Below are 20009 nucleotides of genomic sequence, written 5' to 3'. Positions count from 1 at the left end.
TGTACAGCGTGGTGACCAAGACACACATGCACATACATATATATATTTATTTATTTATTCTTTTTCTCATACTATCTTCCATCAATATCTTTTAACTTTACTTGACGTTTAGAGTTCTTTCATTTTAAATGTTGTCATATTAGTACCTTAAAACAAAGATGAAATATTTCATTCTATATTGAAGAAAGAAATATTTACATATGCAAATTGAAGGAGTTCAGCAAAACGCTTTGTTCCGAAAATTTCCCAGGAATCATAGGTATGATATTTAACATGGTATGCAGTTTCTTTTAGCTAATATTGGAAAGGCTTAGTGTGAGATGAAGGAAGATTTTATTTCATGGAAATAAATTCTCTTCTCCTAATGATATAAATAATTTTGGTTGAGAGGGAGTGGATTTGTTCCATGTAGGTTCACAAATCAAGATTTGAAGGATTCATAAGAAGTGTCCTCTTACTGAACTAGTTAGGATTTTCAGAAAAAAAATGTTAAGTAATAAATCTGTCATTTTCATTTGATTATTTAAATTCAGCTTGCTCTTACTTGTGTAAGATAAATGCAATTTTTTTGACTGTGTCATTGAAAGCTTGTTTCACTTGCTTGTTCCTCAAAGTATAAATAAAGGGGTTCAACAATGGAGCAATAGATGTAGTGAGCACAGATACTCCTTTGTTAATGTCCACCTCTTCTTTGGCTGAAGGCTTGATATAGATAAAAATACAGCTGCCGTAGGTAATGGAAACAACAATCATGTGAGAAGAACACGTGGAGAAAGCCTTCTTTCTTTGTGAAGCAGAAGGAAATCTGAGAATTGTCCTGATGATACATATGTATGAAAGAACAACACCTACCAGTGTAATGATGAATGTCATGACTGCACAGATTATAACCATGTGTTCTATGAGCCATGTATCTGAGCATGAGATCTTAAAGAGAGGAGATGCGTCACAGCCAAAATGATCAATGGCGTTGGAGTCACAGAATTCCAGCTGGAGGCCCACACTGAGTGGTGTGATGATGATCATCAACCCAGAGGTCCAGCAGCAGAGGATAAGGATGGTGCAGACTCTGCCGTTCATGATGCTCGTGTAATGCAGGGGTTTGCAGATGGGCACACAGCGGTCATAGGACATGGCAGCCAGGAGAAAAAACTCGGTGGCTCCAAAGAGTCCAATAAAAAATATTTGACTGGCACAGGCATTATAAGTAATGGTATTGTCCCCACTTGATATACTGTACAGGAATCTGGGGATACAGACTGTTGTGAATGAGATTTCTAAGAAGGAGAAGTTTCGAAGAAAAAAATACATAGGCGTTTTAAGATGAGAATCTGTGAGTGTAAGAATGATAATGGTCAGGTTCCCAGTAACGCTCAGCATGTAGGTAAGAAATAAGAAGATAAAAATCAGAACTTGTAGCTCTGGGTCCTCGGTAAGTCCCACCAAGATGAATGTTGTTATGACCGTGTGATTTCTCATTATTACCCTCGGTGTTCTAGGCGATCTGTGTGTAAAAAGTCAAACTACACAGAAGAAAGGAAATAATGAGTCAGAAATTGGTGAAATAGAAAACAGAAAAAACAAGAGAGATGATTACTAGAATCCAAAGCTGATTCTTGGAGAGGATGACTAACATGGATAAAACTGTCATGGAGACTGATCTGGAAAAAAGAGAAAAGATGAAATTTATCAGGAATGTGAGAGGTGACATCATTACAGATAATACATTACATATTATAATAATATATATTATATTATAATATTATACATACATCATTGCAGATGATTAAAAAGATTAAATACATCAATACAGATACTAAAAAGATTAAAATGGAATATTTTGGAAAGCTCTGCAAAGTAGATTTGGCCATTTAAGTGAATGAACTAAGTCCATGAAAAATATTATCTACTTAAGCTAATTCAAGATGAAACATCTAACCAGTGTAGCCCTATCTCCAGTATTAAAGTCAACAAATGCATACTTAAATCATCCCACAAGGAGAACTGAAGCCTCAGGTGGCTGAATTGTAGATTTCTACCAAACATTTAAAATCACATAGAAAAATACCAGCATTTTAGCAATCCTGTCATACAGTTGTTGGATGCAAATATTTAACATTATCTGATGGAATTTCCAATGTGCATAGATAAGATATAAATGATAACCCTAATAAAAAAGGGAAGAGTAAAGGCTATACATATATTTACAAATAAATATCAGGATACATTCTTTACTTATATTTCAAGGTCCTACTTGACAGAAGTTATTTACTCCCGATCCTCAGAGCAGATACTATGATGATGTTGAAGGTACTTTCTTCCACGGGAGTTTGTGTCATGCCTCCCTGACCCTTCAGTGCACCAATTTTTGAGCAGTAGAATGCAGTTGCTCAGGCTGGGCGTTTCATCAGCTCACCTGGTCACAGCTCCATGACTGTTCATTCAAATTTTTGCTGATATAGATCACTTACAAAATGGGAATTATAGACAAGTAACTCTAAGGTAATGAGGCTTTTAAAAAGTTCTGGATATGAGCTAAGGATAATTTTCTATTGTGTTATATTTACTTCAACTTTTTGGTGGAAAGTCCCTTGATTGTGTGTGGGGGATACTGTTTTTTATTTTACTGATAGTACAGAGGGCAAACTACTTAGATGGTTGTCTAGATAGACTAGGATTAGCCTTTTGTCTGGATGTTGTGTTATTGGATGGTTAGTTTCAACCACAGCTGGCTCCTGAATACCTTCTTTGACCAAATTGTCTCCGATGGAACCTATGTAATGAAAGGCAGATTCAGATTCTCTAGACATTATCAGTGAGGACAAACACTGATGTAGGTTCATGGGTGAATAATTTGGTCTAAATGCTGTTCCCTCTCCTGCTTTGTAGATCCACCGTTGAAATACTTAACAGTAGCTCAAATTGAGAAACACAGGATCGTTTTCCCTTAGAGCCCACCTTCCTTCCTTCTTGTGATCATCCGTTCTTCATTTCCCGTTGTAACCTGTAGCAAAAGTCTCTACTGCCTTAACCCAAGATGAAAAACCACCTTTTTGTCTTTTTAGTCACATACTTCAGAAACATGTCTCAGAAACCTTCTGACAAGTTGTATTGCAGGTGTATCTTACTAATTTGTATTAGCAATTTTAGTTTAATATGCCTAGATGTCAAAAATATCTATTTTTAAAAAGGCAAGATTTTCTAGATGAAATATCAAGCCAAGTTTTATTAAGTTGGAGAGATATATTTATGTATTTGAGAATGTGTGTATCTGTGCACATGCACATGTGTCACTGTGGGAGCAATAGATGTTACATTATATGCCCTGTCAATATTGACTATATTATTGCCCACCCACTTAGCAAATTTATAAAACAAGCTTAGAAATTTCTTAATTGCTGCCATGATGAATATTCTTGAAAATGACATTCAAGAAGTGAAATTAACTCCCCATATCCTTGTGAACTCTTCAAATTAAAAAATACACATGCACATATTTCATATAAATGTACATTTGTATATGAATGTTTGTCTAATATAGATATATACTTAGGAAAGAGACAGTGATTTAGATGATTTTTCTAAATTACAGAATAGAAAAAGAATTAATTTGAGAAATATGCACATAGTTACACATTAATCTGTCATTCAGGCTTCAGTTTTTGTTTTCTCCCAACAGATTCTCTTAATTAAATAAGAATTATTAGTGGTGACATGGATTTAGCCTAGTGATTCTTTCTCTCTTAACTTTCACTCAAAGATAGCAGTGGAAATGCATCAATAATCTATGTGAATTTCTATGTTCCTGTGTCTAACATTTACCATGAATGACTGCATCAGTCTAAATTTGAAAATGGACATTTCTGCATCATCTGAACTGCTAGGTGGAAGGAAGGACTAGTAGACAAACACAAGAAAACCAGAAATTCTCTCTGATTCTCGAAAAGTTGATGGTCTGATCCAGCAATTCGAACACAAAATGATTATCTGAAAAGTTTCACCACGGATGTGGCTGAGGATGCTTTCTTTATATGATCAACCTGGAGCAGATAAGAGCAACTAAGGTTAAAAAAAGGACCCTTGAGGACCCTGCATCAAAGGCACTAATGAATGTAAAATATAATAATATAGAAAAACAAAACGAAAAGCTAACTACTGCACCTAGGAATTGGGACTGTGTCCTTGGAGACTGGAAGATGCATTCCTAACACACAAGGTCAGGATGCATCATCAGTCTACTAAATCTTTGCCAAAATAATGATCCAAGTAATATTTTATTCATGTTAACTCACAGTTTGTAATTGCTAATATTATAGCATAATTTCAAATATTTATTGGTAATTTGTGCTTTATCGATGAAAAGAACATGACTACCTTTCACTGATTTTGCATTAAAGTTATTTTTTAGTCTTTTCCAAGATCTTTGCACATATTCAGGATATTAAGTCTTTGCAAGTCTTAGAGTTTGCAAATCCGATTTTATGATTTGTTATTTAACATCTAATACAATTTATGGTTGGTGGTGATAAATTGGAAATTTGGTTACATTGTAGTAAAATATACTCACCTTTGTTTTATTGTTTCTGAATCTGTTGCCATTATGTGAGAAGCTTTACTGATCCTAATCTTGTCATATACTTCTATTTTATTCCAATTATTTTATTATTTTATGTTATGTTATTTGCATTAACTGCATCCAACATGCACCAGTCAACCAGATAAGGAGGTTTCCACAGAAAATACTACGTAGAAAGCTCACATAGTGAGGTGGGAGGGACACAGCCCAGGTGAGCATGGGATGGGGGAAATCAAGTGGAAAGGGTTTCATGTGTCATGAGGTTTTGAAATGGTGATTTCAAAAATTTTCCATTCCCTCTGTATGAATAATTTGGCATTAGAATACTTCCATAGTTTCTCTTTTTCAGTATACATTCATATTCATGTCACTATTCATACCAGTATCTGTACTTATATTTTTTGTCACTAAGAAATCTTTTTAAAAATATCACGATCCTTTGTTTTTATGGTAATTTTCTTTTTAGTACTCACTGTTTTGCAAATTTCTCCTTCAGGAAGGCTTGTGTTTCATTTTGGAATCCCGCCTCAGTTGTGGAGCATAGTGATGCTATCAAAATGCTTGGATCTTTCAAAAGACAAAGAAAAAAAAAGTATATTAAGAAATCATTAGGGGGAGTTCCCCATCGTGGCTCAGTGGTTAACGAATCTGACTAGGAACCATGAGGTTGTGGGTTCAATCCCTGGCTTTCTTCAGTGGGTTAAGGATCTGGCGTTGCCGTGAGCTGTGGTGTAGGTTGCAGATGCGGCTCAGCTCCCGCGGTGCTGTGTGGCTCTGGCATAGGCTGGCAGCAACAGCTCCAATTCGACCCCTAGCCTGGGAACCTCTATATGCCGCGGGAGCAGCCCCAGAAAAGGCAAAAAAAAAAAAGAAAGAAATCGTTAGGGAGTTCCCTGGTGGCCTAGTGGTTAAGAATCAGGTGTTGTCACTGCTGTGGCTTGGGTAACTACTGTTACCTGGTCCAAGAACTTCCATGTACCACAAGCGTGGACAAAAAAAAAAAAAAGAGAGAGAAAAGAAACCATTAGTTTACACTGCTGCTTCTAATTTTAATTCAACACCATTGAATTATTTTCCCATTCATGTTTGATTCCCTCCCACTTCTTTTTTTCCAACCTATAGTGACATTACTGGTTTGCAACATCAGTATATTTCCTAATTTGCCCAATGCTCAAATTCACAAAAAATGAAATTGGAATTACCCAATCAGTACCGCCAATGATAACACACAAATTATATGAAGTTAAAGATGTGTTTGTAATCCTTTTACCCTTTAGGTTCTCCTGCATAGTATAAATCATCAGGACATTTTATTTTATTTTTTGATTGGTATCATGTTTTTAAAATGTAGGTATAGTTTTTAATACTGTTGTTTTATATGTACGTATGTCATGTATATATGATTCTTTTGCCTTAAAGGTTATTACAAAATATGTACTTCCAACATATTGAGGTGTTATACAGTAGATCCCTGTGTTATATAGTAGGTCCTTGGCGGGTTATCTGTTTTATACATAGTAGTGTGTATATGTTTATCCCAACCTCTCTCCGCCATCCCTAAGTTTGTTTTCTATGTCTCTGAGTCTCTTTCGTTTTTGTAAATTAGTTCATTTGTATAAATGTATTTTTTAGATTCTTCCTGTAAGCAATATCCTGTGATATTTGTCTTTCCCTGACTTACTTGGTATGATAATCTCTAGGTCTATCCATGTTGCTGCAAATGACATTATTTTTTTCTTTTCTATGGCTGAGTAATATTCCATTGTATATATAGAGAGATATATAGATATGGATAGATATATATCATCTTTATCCTTTCATCTGTCAGTGGACAGTCAGGTTGCTCCTATGTCTTGGCTATGGTAAACTGTGTCGCAGTAAACATCAGGGTTCATGTATCTTTTCAAATTAGAGTTTTCTCCAGATATAGGCCCAGTCGTGGGATTGTTGGATCATATGGCAACTCTACTTTTTGGTTTTAAAGGAATCTCTGTACTGTTCTCCATGGTGGCTATTTACATTCCCGCCAGCAGTGTAGGAGGGTTCCCTTTTCTCCGCATTTATTATTTATAAACTTTTGATGATGACAAATCTGACTGAAGTGACCTGGTACCTCATTGTACTTTTGATTTGCCTTCCTCCAATACTGAGCAATGTTGAGCATTTTTTTGTTTCATGTTCCTATAGGCCACCTGTATGTCTTTCTTGGAGAAATGTTTAGGTCTTCTGCCCCTTTTTTAATTGGGCTGTTTGTTTTTTGGTAATGTGCTATATGAGCTTTTTGTATATTTTGGAAATTAATCTCTTGTCAGTTGCATTGTTTGCAAATATTTTCACCCATTCTATAGGTTGTCTTTTTGTTTTGCTTATGGTTTCCTTTTCTGTACAAAAGATTTTAAGTTTAATTAGGTACCAGCTGTTTATTTTTGTTTTTATTTGCATTACTCTAGGGGGTGGATCTGAAAAGACATCGATGTGATTTGTATGGGAAACTGTTCTGCCTATGTGTTCCTCTAAGGGTTTTATAGCATCGAGTATTTTATTTAGATCTTTAATCCATTTTGAGTTTATTTTTGTGTATGGTGTTAGTGTTCTAGTTTCATTCTATTACATGTCACAGTCCAGTTTCCTCAGCACCACTTACTGAAGAGACTGTATCTTCTCCATTGTGTATTCTTGCCTCCTTTGTCATAAATTGACCATAGGTGCATGGCTTTATTTACCAGAGCATGATATTTTAAAAAGTTACATACTAAATTGTTTGTTTCTTTGTTTTCCACACCTTTGGTTTTTTATTCAATGTGAAATACATTTATTTCATTTAATTATATTTATCTTCAATTTCATTTTTTCTTATGATACTTTAAACTTTAATATGTATAAAAAACTTCATGATTTCTTTCAAATTTTTTCCATATATGATATGTACAAGAAATGTACATTTACCTTGAAATGTAAATATTTCAGTTATTTTTTATCATTAAAAGTATTCAACATTTCAAATTTGAGGTTTGGTTAGAGGCACTAGATTATCTACCTATCGATCATCTACTTGTAATTTAACTATCCATTTACTTAATTAGAAGTATTGCATAATGGCTAACAAATTATACTTTGGAATCAAAAGATCTGATTGTAATCCTCTCTCTGTAATTTCTTAGTTTTGTTTTGACTGTGAGCAAGTAAAATGATTTCCCTAAATCTTTTTTCAAAAGCAAAAAAAAAGTTCATAATTTTGTGTACTTTGCCTATTGAAGATTCAATTAAACAATGTTAAGAGAGCAGTTAGCAAGGTACATCGTGCATAATAAGATGGGTGTGATAATAATGGTGGGTGTTATAATAATTAGTAGTTCTTCAAAAAACTTGAACATGGATGGGTGCACATCCTCAAAATATTCATGCTCAAATCATAGTATTATGCAGAAGTTCTAATTTTTTCTTAATATTAAACAGAGGTTTTTAAAAAAATAAATAGGAGTAATATTTGTGGTAGGTATCCACATGCTCCTCTCCTAGTGATAATTCATGTATTGAAAAAGGAAAAAACCTCAAAAGAAATTGTCTTAGCACATCTTCCATATGAACCAATATAAACTGCTAGTTTGCAGTGTTTAAATGACTCATTTGTTGGTGGCTTTTTTTTTTCTTTCTTTCTATTTTTTTAGGGCCACACCTGGGGCATATGGAAGCTGCAGCTGCTAGCCTATGCCACAGCCACAGCCACAGCAACACCAGATCTGAGCCACATCTGCCACATCTATACCACTGTGGCAGCACCAGATCCCCAGCCCACTGAAGAAGGCCAGGGATCAAATGCGCATCCTCATGGATACTAGTTGGGCTCTTAACCCGCTGAGCCACAATGGGAACTCCCTAAATGACTCTTTCAAAATGAATATTTTTTAATACAAATAATCTTGGCCTGGGCCGTACCACCCTGAATGCCTGATCTCATATGACAATGTGGTAATTCTAGTGATATGTTATCATACTTGAAGCAGTAAGTTCGTTTTTAATTAAATGATAAAAGACAAAGGCCAAGTGGTGTTTTGTGTGCTCTTCCGAGTATTTTTTCATCTTCCTATTTCTCCTTAGAGACATCATCTCCTTAGGTTTCCTATAAAAAAGCACTCACTCCTTTTAAATAATTTGAAACTAGCAGGTATTTCCCATGTTTCAAACTAGCGAATCATCTCGTCTATAATAATCTTTATGAATGTTTGTGAAGTGGGATTAGTTGCACACAAATCTTAGGATTTATCTGGTATCAAAAAGAAGAGTTTATTAGAAATCTTTATTATTCAAGACATAAATCCTACCATATATGTGATAGTGAAGAAAATGATTACTAAAATGGTCACACTTTAGCTCTCTGGAATTAACCTGAACAATTAATTTATACTGTTTTTCACAATTAAATATTGTTTTCCAGTAAATATGTTTGTCTTTTATTATGGGGATCCTTGATCATGTAGTCTAGAGGAAAAAAAAAATACCATCATATTCCACTAATGGTCAGTAAAACAGAGTCTTACTTTTCTTTTGTAAATTTAAGAGTAATTACAGCTATCATTGTAAATTACGTACAAGGAAAAGACAGAGATTTAAAGGTGATGTTTTATTATTTCCCTTTAGTAGAAATAGAATTTATTTCTCCTCATCTATTTGATGAGTCCGCAAATGCAAGAGGATGAAAGTTGAGCTATGCATTTGCACCCATTTCCGATACTTAGCAGCTTAAACCAGACTGCCCTGTGGAGTCGTGGAGGGAGTGATTATCACCGGACTGCTCTCCAGACAAACAGAACCTCAACAACCCCAAAAGTCCATCACACATAATAAAAATGGAGGATATTTTTCCTGGACAATTGACTTCACATGTTTTAATACATTTTTTAAAAATAGAAAAAAATAGCTCTTTAGGGAGTGCTAATTCTGATCAACATTTTAAGCTAATTGAGCTATGAAAATTTGTCATTTATAATTCATGATTACCAAATTTGTACTGGTTGCTGAACAAATATCTGCCTCTTAATTTTGAAATTACTCTGATACTAATAGTAAAAGTAGAGGGATGTGCAGTATATTTTTCAGAAAAGTAGAAATTAGGGTAAGGGCAAGGACATAGTAACAAAATGAACAAGGCCCAAGGAAGATGAGATCAAGGAAGGAAATTTAGATTCATCTGTGGTTCTCTAAGATCTGCCATTTCCCAGCAGCCTGGAGCTAATTCACTGGACAGTTAGTATAAGAGGAGAAGAAATGTGCTAAGAAATATGAAATGAAAAACAATTTGCTAAAGTAATAAAATTGTTAATCTAAATGATTTGTGAATTCCTATATGAAGTAATGGGCCAACTGATATAGAAGGAAAAATATTATGTAGTCAGTAAAAAACAGAAAGCTTCAGAACAGGCAAAAATACTGATTGGCAAAACAGTTTCTGAGAAGAAATGCAATTAAAAACTTTATTTACAAGAAAGAAAGCATTGTATATTGCATGATGTAGTTTATTTTTTCCTTCTATCAGTGTGTATGTTCCAAGTTTGTTTGGAAACAGTCTATTGCAAAGATTAACAAAGATTTCTTCAGGGTAAGAGGAAAACTAAAGGGCCTCACTAGATATATTTTAGTTGAAAATATGGCTTTAAAATATACAACCAATCAATAATCTGAAATTACTGAGGTTTTTTTTTTTTGCCTTTTAAAAGTGACAAGTTAAAGAATTAAAAAAGTTTTATTGAATGATTTCCTTTGATAGGATATTAAGAAACATATTTTTGATGAAAAATATATATGTACTCTAATTTAATATATCACTGAAATAGTACTTCTTTCTAGCTACTGTTGTTTTTGTATCTATTTGGGGAAGACCTACCTGAATTTACCATATGTATACAGCTATAAAAATAGGGTGAGTTTTTATAAACTTTTTTGTAATTTTATATCTAAATATATTCAGAATATTTTAATGAGAATATATATCCATCAGAGTCCTTACTTCAAAGTGTAATTATCTGAATGAATAAATTATTTAAGGAACTCCTTGTTTTAAAATACTTAGGCTGTTTTTTATTTTTAACCATTCAACTCTGCCATGACCTATAGCTTATATCTAATATGGAAGTTGAATTGCTTTTTGAGAAAGGTAGGTTTCCATTATATGTCTTAGACATTTTTTTCTCTTTTAGAAATTTGGTTGTTTTCCTTCATATCACTGAACTATTTATATCTTATGGTTGTAATAGTTTTGGTGTATTATCTTAGATGGTCTTTAAAAATTTATTCTTTTTTTTTGTTTTTTTTTGTCTTTGTTGTTGTTGTTGCTATTTCTTTGGGCCGCTCCCTCGGCATATGGAAGTTCCCAGACTAGGGGTTGAATCGGAGCTGTAGCCACCGGCCTACCCCAGAGCCACAGCAACGCGGGATCCGAGCCGCGTCTGCAACCTACACCACAGCTCACGGCAACGCCGGATCGTTAACCCACTGAGCAAGGGCAGGGACCGAACCCGCAACCTCATGGTTCCTAGTCGGATTCGTTAACCACTGCGCCACGACGGGAACTCCTAAAAATTTATTCTTAAACAATAAAAGGCAGGTTCAAGCTTTCATCTTAAGTGTGACTTGTCCTTTGTCTCAGTAGCCATAACTGAGTTCTTCCTCCTCAGCTCTTTAGCTGCATTATTTGTGGATGGGCGCAGTTGTGGGTTAGTTTGTAACTGCTAATAGGCCCCCAGCATTGCTATACTTCTATTCCATCCTTGGCCATCTGAGATTCTGAAAACCTGCAATTACAAACACAGTTGTCCCATCCAAACTTCCTACACCAGTGCCTCTTTAGATTCATAGTTACTGTTTGGGTGTATGAGTGTTTACTGGGAATGTGGCATAGGTAATGTGATAAGACCATGATTTTTCACTCTCACAGACCTGCATCTGGAAAACAGGATTAGACTCTGGGTATCTGTAACTGAGTGGAGACTGTGATGGCACTTTCTGTGTTTTTTCTTCTCATGATCTCCATTATGTATGGCAAAATGTTGGTGTTCTAAATATACTATTAATTTTTGGTAAATGTGTTTATATATGTTTCATCTTCAGTTTCATTTTTTCCTTGATTCAGCTGGTATTTATTTTGTTATGATATTAGACACATACACTCTCTCTCTTCACTCTCTCTCTTTTTTTTTTTTTTTTTGTCTTTTTAGGCCACACCTGCAGCATATGGAAGTTGCCAGGCTAGGGGTCAAATCGGAGCTGTAGTTGCTGGCCTATGCCTCAGCAGCTCCAGATCTCTGCTGTGTCTGAACAGTTCACAGAATTTCCAAGAAGCTATAATTGGGCTCTAATCAAATGTCATTTTAATATGAAATCTAAAGTTTTGGAATTTAACTGTAGGTCTTAATTCTTTATTCTGGCATAATGATATTTTGATGAAGTTAATGATTAAAAATGAATGAACTATTTTTGAATCCTGAACCAAGAACTTATCTAACTTATTTAACAATGGACCAATTTGCAATCAGTTATAATTGACTGGAAGGTTGTATATAAGGGTGAAAAAATCAACCTTTTCAGGATTTTACAGGTCAATTCAGGATTTTGCAGATCAATTCCAAAACTGACTTCTGTAGTAATAGTTTTTACAGCGCAGTTCTGGACCGTATCTTTAACCTGATGTAAATGGGTGTGTTAGTACACATGGATCCTTATATATATCATATCTTGGAATTAAATATACTCATACGGTTTCTTATTTTTGTACCTTTTTATTTCTAGAATTTGTTTGAAATCACAAAAGAGAAATGACAGACCATACAAGGCAGATAGAGTTTGTCCTTCTGGGACTGACGGACAATCCTCAGTTACAGATTGTAATTTTTTTATTTCTGCTTCTAAACTTCATGTTGAGCATGCCAGGAAACTTAAGCATCATTGCCCTCCCTCTGCTGGATTCCCCTCTCAAGACCCCTATGTATTTCTTCCTCTGTTAATTTCTCTTTCTCAGAAATTTCCTTCATAAGTGCTTTGCATTCCCAGATACCTAATCACCCTTGTAACCTGGGAAAAGACCATTTCTTATAATAGTTGTATATCTCAGTTGTATTTTTATATATTCTTGGGGGCTACAAAGTTTTTCCTTCTTGCAGCGATATCCTATGACCGCAGTGTTGCCATCTGCAAACATTTGCATTATACATCCATCACGAGCAGCAACATTTGTCAGTCAGCTTGTACTCAGTTCTTGTGCACCTGGATTCTTGGTCATTTTCCCTCCACTGATTTTAAGTCTTAGCCTGAATTTCTGTGCTTCAAATGTTATTGATCATTTTGCTTGTGATATTTCTCCCATCCTGAAACTTTCTTGCTCAGACACAGGTTTCCTAGAAATGATTGCATTTTCTTAGCTGCGATGACCCTCACTGTCACATTGTTGTTGGTTCTTCTTTCTTACTCTTACATCATGAAGACAATTCTAAAATTCCCCTCAGCTCCACAAAAGAAAAAAGCCTTTTCTACCTGTTCTTCTCACATGATTGTTGTGTCCATCACTTATGGTAGTTGTATATTCATCTGCGTAAAACCATCAGCAGATGAAAGAATCACTTTAAGCAAAGGAGTAGCTGTGCTCAACACTTCAGTCGCCCCTTTGCTGAACCCATTCATTTATATTTTCAGGGTCTAGCAAGTAGAACAAACCTTTGGAGATGCATTTAGAAAGATATTTTCTGCTTCAGAGAAGCAGTACTGTTTACTGAAATAATTAACATGGAAACATAAAAGGGTGTCAAACAGAAAACTATTTTGACACTTTAAGAATTCATCTCTACTGTTTAATTATTTGGATCACTTTAACTTACCTGATCTTAGAAACTCATTCCGTTCTAAACATTCTGAATTTAATTTTTTGTTCTTCATAGAAAGTGAATTCTTTCTATGTTAGAAATATAAAATTGCAAAGTTAATATTCTCTAATAGCATGTTAAAACAAATGGTTTTGATTGTATTATGGACTATCAGTTCTAGAAGAGCTGTACCTCTCCTCTTAAGTAATTTAAATGAATGTACCATGTTTTGTTTAAAAGCCATATTGTTTGAGATTCTTAAATTGGATTTTGTCATGGTTAAACATGCTGAAGATGTTCCAAGAGATCCTACTCTTTAGAAGAGTGATGTAGAGAATTAATTTGTCAAGTGATTCTTTGAGATGTCAATTGTCAACGTAGAAAGCATAACATCCCTTGAAATGAGGCACACAGTTCATCTGTGTGATTTTATATTAGTATTTATGTTGGTTAGATTTTTCAAATTTCAGGAGATAATAAAACATGGTCTAATATGCAACTAGTTTATGTCTCATGCAGTCTTTTCTAAGAGCATATAAGAAAGTTAAAGTGAACATGGCAATGAACATATTTAATACATAGGAATATATGATGAATTTCATGATGTCATATAGTTATTCATTTTTAATTCTATACAAGTTTCCCACACCAAATCAAATATAAATTTCTCAAAATTCAAATGACTTCCTTAAGGATAAAATTATGTTTCATTTCCTCCAAAACTGGGGTATGAATTTTCTTTTCACTCCAAGTGTCAGGGCTAAGAACTCATAGATGTCACAACACTGTAGTTGTCCTAATGTTATGTCATACCAGTTGGTTTATACCACAATGGTGATTAAACTCTTTGCACAAGATTCCATATCTTCCATTTGTATTTGTTCTTGTCTATTTCTATAGGTACCACACATTTCTCTAGTCAAATATCTTGAAAATATTTATCTGTTAATTATAATGACAATGGCAAAGAAAACATGAATGGATTAAATAAAATTGTTTTCCAGATTATTGATAGGTTCTGCTCTTCATAGTAAATTATAAGATGGCAGGACTTTTAGAAAGATACTTGCAAGATTAAAAAGACTGTTTCTTAAACATCAAGATAATGATTGTTGCCGTCAGTCTGCCTGGAATAACTGGAGAGATAAATGTGTAGAGTAATGTCTGCATAAACTTCTCATAATTATTCATTATCTCTACAGCCTCATTGAAAAAGAAGTAAAGCTTATTTCACTTGGTATGAAAATCTCTAGTTGCCTCCATGTTGCTGTGCACGGCATTATTTTGTCCTTTTTTATGGCCGAGTAGCATTCTCTTGTAAATATGTAGCATATCTTCTTAATCCATTCACCTGTTGGTGGAAATGTAGACTGTTTCCGTGGCTTGGCTGTTGTGACCAGTGCAGCAATGAACATAGGGGTGCATGTATCTTTTCGAGTGACTGTTTTGTCCAGAAATATGTCCAAGGGTGGTATTGCTGGGTCATATGGTAGTTCTATAATTAATTTTCTGAGGAACCTCCATACTTTTTTCCATACTGGTTATACCAATTTACATTCCCACCAACAGTGAATGAGGGTTCTCTTTTCTCTACATGCTCCCCAGCATTTATGTGTTGACTTGTTAATGTTGGAAATTCTGACATTGTAGTTTTAATTTGCATTTCTCTAACAATGAGTGATGTTGAGCATTTTTTCATGTGCCTACTGACTAACCTTATGTCTTTGGAGAAATGTCTCTTAGGTCTTTGCCCATATTTCAATTGGGTTTGTTGGTTTTGAGTTGTATGAGTTTTTTGAATATTTTGGAGAGGCAAACTGGGACATTAGGAATGGAGAAGCAATGGGGTCCTACTGTACAGCACAGAGAACAATGTCCAATCTCTTGCGTTGGAAATGAAGGAAGATATTATGAAAAAAAATTTTTTAATGTACATATATGTATGACTGGGTCACTCTGCTGTACAACAGAAATTGAATAAACATTGTAAATCAACTATAATTTAATTTTAAAAGTGTTTCCAAAAAGGAAAAAGAAGTAAAGCAATGTGTTGTATACTCCACTTTCAGCTCTGATGCAGAGTCTGCCCCTAATGTCAGTAACACATCTCCCATCCAACATCCTCTTATAATATGACTTTGACACTCCTTCCAAGGAGAAGTAGAATTTAAATTCCTTCCTTTGAATTTGGACAGAAGCTGGTGACTACTCTAACCAGTAGAGTTGATACTGTGTCATACAAGGTTAGGTCATAAAAAAAATATGGCTCTTGTCAAATCCCTCTATTTTGGGAACTTACATTTGGAACCCAATCACCATGCTGTGAAGAAGGCCTAAGTGGCTCTGGAGGGAAACCACATGGAGAAGTGTGTGTTTGAAGACCGACCCTGAAACTGAGGCCTCACCCTGACAGCCAGGTTCATTGAGCTGCCAGACATGTGAGTGAAGGTGTCTTAAGAGGATTCCCGTTCTCAGTCTTCAGGTTTTTCCTATGAGGCCCCAGTCACCATAGAACAGAAGTAAAACCTGGTGTACACTCTGTATAAATTCCTGACAGCAGGATCTGTGAGCATAGGAAATGGTTGCTTTTTGCAATAAAGTATTGAAGGGATTTTTAGTGGTGATCTCCTGGCCTATAAGTGCTTACAATCGATGGAAATCATACCCAAAGTAATCCACAGCTAAAAGAAACCTGCAGTTGATTAAATGATCAATGTTAATAATTAATAGGAATGTAGCTTATATTTGCCAAAACTCACCAAATTGGATACTTAAGATTTTTATATTTCTCCATGTGTAAAGTTGGAAAACCCCTATCTCCCCGACTTGCCTCCTCGGAGCAGTTTGTTTCTCAGGGCTATTTGAGATGTTGCCTCTGGGGCTATAGCCCTCATTTTGTCCTGAATAAAACTCAGCTCACAACTCTCATGTTGTGCATTTTTTTTAAGTCAACACTGTGATCCAGCTTATGTATTGTATTGATCAAATCCTCATTTTGTTGTGGGAATTTGGCCTCTGTCTGCTGGTGATGTGTTGAAATGCAGAAACAGAGTTTTGGGTAAAGAAGGAAAAAATAGCTTTTATTGCTTTGCCAGGCAAAGGGGGGGGGGGGGTTCCCAGCAGGCTAATGCCCTAAAGACTGTGCCCCCCCTGTTAGAAAGAATTGCAAGGAGTTTTTTAGTAAAAAGGAGATAAACAGGTTTTCATATAGGAATCAGGGTTGGGACAAACATGCATTCTTCTTTCTTTGGGGAAATCTTAGTCATCAAAGCTGATGTCAGGAGATCTTGGTATGGTCATGATGGCTGTCTTCTGGGTTGTTGCCTAGAATAACAGTACTTGGGAAAAGGGCATATTGCTCAGAGAAGAGAGCAAACTAGGAAAGTCCCTGCAAAACATCACGTGCTATTAATCTTTAACCCACAGGCAACTGTGCTCAGGGTGCCTGATCTTTAGTTTATGGGTGATTGTATTTAGGGTGCAATTAAGTCAGGGAGAAGGACAAGGAAGGAGTCTAAGCTGTTTGGTTTTAAAGTATTCTTTTCTAAAAGAAGCATAAGGAATATAACTTTTCTCTTAGATGTATACAATGTCTATATTATTTTGTCTATTCCTTGAGAGGGAACCCGGATCCTGCCCCAAGGCTGTACTATTGCTTGATGGTTCCTCCGTTGTGTTTGCATCCTCTTCCTTCCCTGATCAGCAGCTGTCTCAACCTGCCCCTGGGATCTCAGGGAAGGTCGTGGTGGCTGAATGAGGCCCATTTCCTAAGAGCAAGTGATGGAGGACACAGAAAGGCTTTTACGCCCTGGAGCCCCTCCAGGCTGTGGTCAGTTTCAATTTCATATACTCATTTCCTTTTCTGCTTGTTCCGTTAATTACTAAGAGAAATATAGTAAAAGCTTACTACTCTGGGAGTTCCCACTATGGTACGTCTTAGGTGGAAAATGAAACAGGGCCTAAAAGAACAAAAACATCAGCATAACTCAGCTGAAGCCAGACTTGCGGATTCCTTCTTATTGAAAGGCCCTTGTAATGGCTTGAGTTTCCTAAAACAAAGATAGCCCCAAGGCTGTAGACTACAAGGCTCAACAAAATGACCCGTGTATTAAAAAAAAAAAAAAAACAACCAAGTACTCCCCTGTGGCTGTGGGGGCAGCAGCTGAGTCTTGCATGCTCAGAGCTCCAGACCACTCTGTTGGTAAATAAATAAACTCTGTTTGCAATCCTACTGCTCCAGCCTCTGCCTCCTTCTTCCTGGCTGATCTAACAGTGCAGTGGGTTAAATGATCTTGCATTGTCTCTGAGGCAGCTTGGGTTCCTCTCCAGCCTGGCAATTGGGTTAAAGATCCAGTGTTGCTGCAGCTCTGGTGTAGGTTGTAGATCACAGCAATGGCTCAGATTTGATTCCTGGCTTGGGAACTTCCATATACCCTGGATGCGGCCAAAAAAGAAAAGGAAACAAAACAAAACAAAAACTTGTTGCTCTGTTTCTACCTCTGGCTATTAAACCTTGAAGATTTTTACACACAATACATACACACACACACAGACACCTTGTAAATATATATAAGAATTGTTTTGTCTTTATCTGAATTCCTGGCACAGAGCTCCTAAAACTCTTTGAATTTTCTGACTGATAGGGGTGTATTTTGTTACCCTGACTTTAAGCCAAAAAGGAGACTTAGGGTGGGGACCCTAGGTAGCCTCAGAATGGGGCTGGTCATTAGAAAGACCCAGTGACTAGAGGATTGAAGCTTTCAGCCCTGTCCACTGATCTCTGGGGAGAGTGGGCAAGAGATGGTGATGATACTTAAATACTATAAAAGGGGGGAGTTTCCAGGTTGGTGAATACATTGAGTGCTGGGAGGGTTGAGCCAGGAGATGGCATGGATACTATGCCTCTCCATCCCCCACACCTCACTCTTCCACCTGGCTGTTCCAGAGACTTATCTTTTATGATAAACTAGTCATAGTTAAGTATAGCAGTTACATAGTACTTACTATAGGCAATATTTAGAAGGACAAACACCAAGATAAGTTTCTTTCTGGAATTGACAGTTTCTATGTTTTTTCTAGTTTTTAAAATCTGTTTTTGAATTTTTCTGTATTAAATATTTTTATGAATATAATTTTAGATAAGATGGCTATCTTCCTATTGCATTGCATGAACCATGTGTGAACAAATAATTAACAAGATTCTGATTGGTCACTGGAATCATTTTTTTTTTGAATTGTTTAGATTGCATTTGTTACTATGATTTCATCTTTTTCTCTCTAAGGAAATTATCCTCATCGGTGCTTGGCCTAGGGCTTTTTTTGGAGGGGGGAGAATAAATTACATTTTAAATTCAATAGAGAGTTTTGAATGAGGTCCTCCAAGGATGTTTTAACTCAGTTTTCTTCTCGCCTGTTACAGTTGAAAGAAATAAACTCTTTGCCCAGAGAAAATGAGAACGTCTGTTTTTGCAGAGGCATAAAGGCTTCTTAACTCCTCCTTGCTCTTTGGACTTTGTCTTCTTTCAGTTACCCAGAGTGCACAGAAGTATGTCTTAATTTTAAAGTAGGATCATATTTCTTATAAATTTAGAGACCATATATATATATATAAAAATATACAGTGACCACTGGTTTCTGGGGGCAGGGGACTAGGAGTGCACTTAGATAATCATACTGGTCCTTTTTTGTTAATCTGTGAAGCTCACTAAGGTCATCTGAGGTAGAGTTTTCTGGTGAAACAATGAAGAATGTCCAAGGTCAGTAATGGGATGTGTTCCAGCAGGCACATTTGCACAGGTAATTTATACAGCATGTGTTTGTGATTATGTTTCCTTCTAGTAGAAAAAAATGAATTACTAATTTCAGTATTTCTTTTTGATATTTTATTAAGAAATCCAGTTATTCCTGAGATTATTCATAGAGTTCATGAATCTTCCCTAATTGAAAATATGCACAGGGCTCATTTTATGTATCACGTTGATACAATCCCACGTACAGTGATTGATCCACACACAGGAAACGTTTTCCTAATCTTTCTCTCTCTTTCTTTGTCTGTCTCTGTCTCTCATTTATCTATTATGTGTACATGATACAGGTAAGTATTTGGGGAGTGGTCTTAATACTCCATTGAAAGATAAATAGAAAAGAATTGCATTCATAATGAGAGGTAAATTATATGCTTGGAAGATAAGATATTTTATTTTATTTTATTTATTATTATTTTTTTTTTGTCTTTTGTTGTTGTTGTTGTTGTTGCTATTTCTTGGGCCGCTCCCGCGGCATATGGAGGTTCCCAGGCTAGGGGTCGAATCGGAGCTGTAGCCCCCGGCCTACGCCAGAGCCACAGCAACGCGGGATCCGAGCCGCGTCTGCAACCTACACCACAGCTCACAGCAACGCCGGATCATTAACCCACCGAGCAAGGGCAGGGACCGAACCCGCAACCTCATGGTTCCTAGTCGGATTCGTTAACCACTGCGCCACGACGGGAACTCCAAGATAAGATATTTTATTTTTGAGTGTGTAGATTAATATGTTTCCTAAAATAAAAACTGTATAAATGGTTTGTCACTTCCTACTAGTAT

The 20009-nt window shown here is 35.9% G+C and overlaps 1 protein-coding gene across 2 annotated transcripts; it reads right to left on the bottom strand.

Moving 5' to 3' along the window:
* Positions 1-540: 540 nt before the first annotated feature.
* LOC125131713 (olfactory receptor 6C2-like) lies at positions 541-3084 on the bottom strand. Of its 2 annotated transcripts, XM_047788482.1 has the most exons (2): positions 3074-3084; positions 541-1486 (listed from the first exon to the last, which is right to left on the bottom strand). In XM_047788482.1, the coding sequence occupies exons 1-2, from the start codon at positions 3082-3084 to the stop codon at positions 541-543; spliced, it is 957 nt and encodes a 318-aa protein (XP_047644438.1). The 2 variants fall into 2 exon arrangements, with proteins under 2 accessions (XP_047644438.1, XP_047644439.1); XM_047788483.1 differs by lacking the exon at positions 3074-3084 and having other exon boundaries at positions 541-1698.
* Between the last annotated feature and the right edge of the window lie 16925 nt (positions 3085-20009).

The sequence above is a fragment of the Phacochoerus africanus genome, chromosome 7, assembly GCF_016906955.1.
Source record: "Phacochoerus africanus isolate WHEZ1 chromosome 7, ROS_Pafr_v1, whole genome shotgun sequence".
Lineage (NCBI taxonomy): Eukaryota > Metazoa > Chordata > Mammalia > Artiodactyla > Suidae > Phacochoerus > Phacochoerus africanus.
The sequence above is the reverse complement of the archived record's forward strand: the minus strand, read 5'-3'. Positions and strand labels throughout refer to the sequence as shown.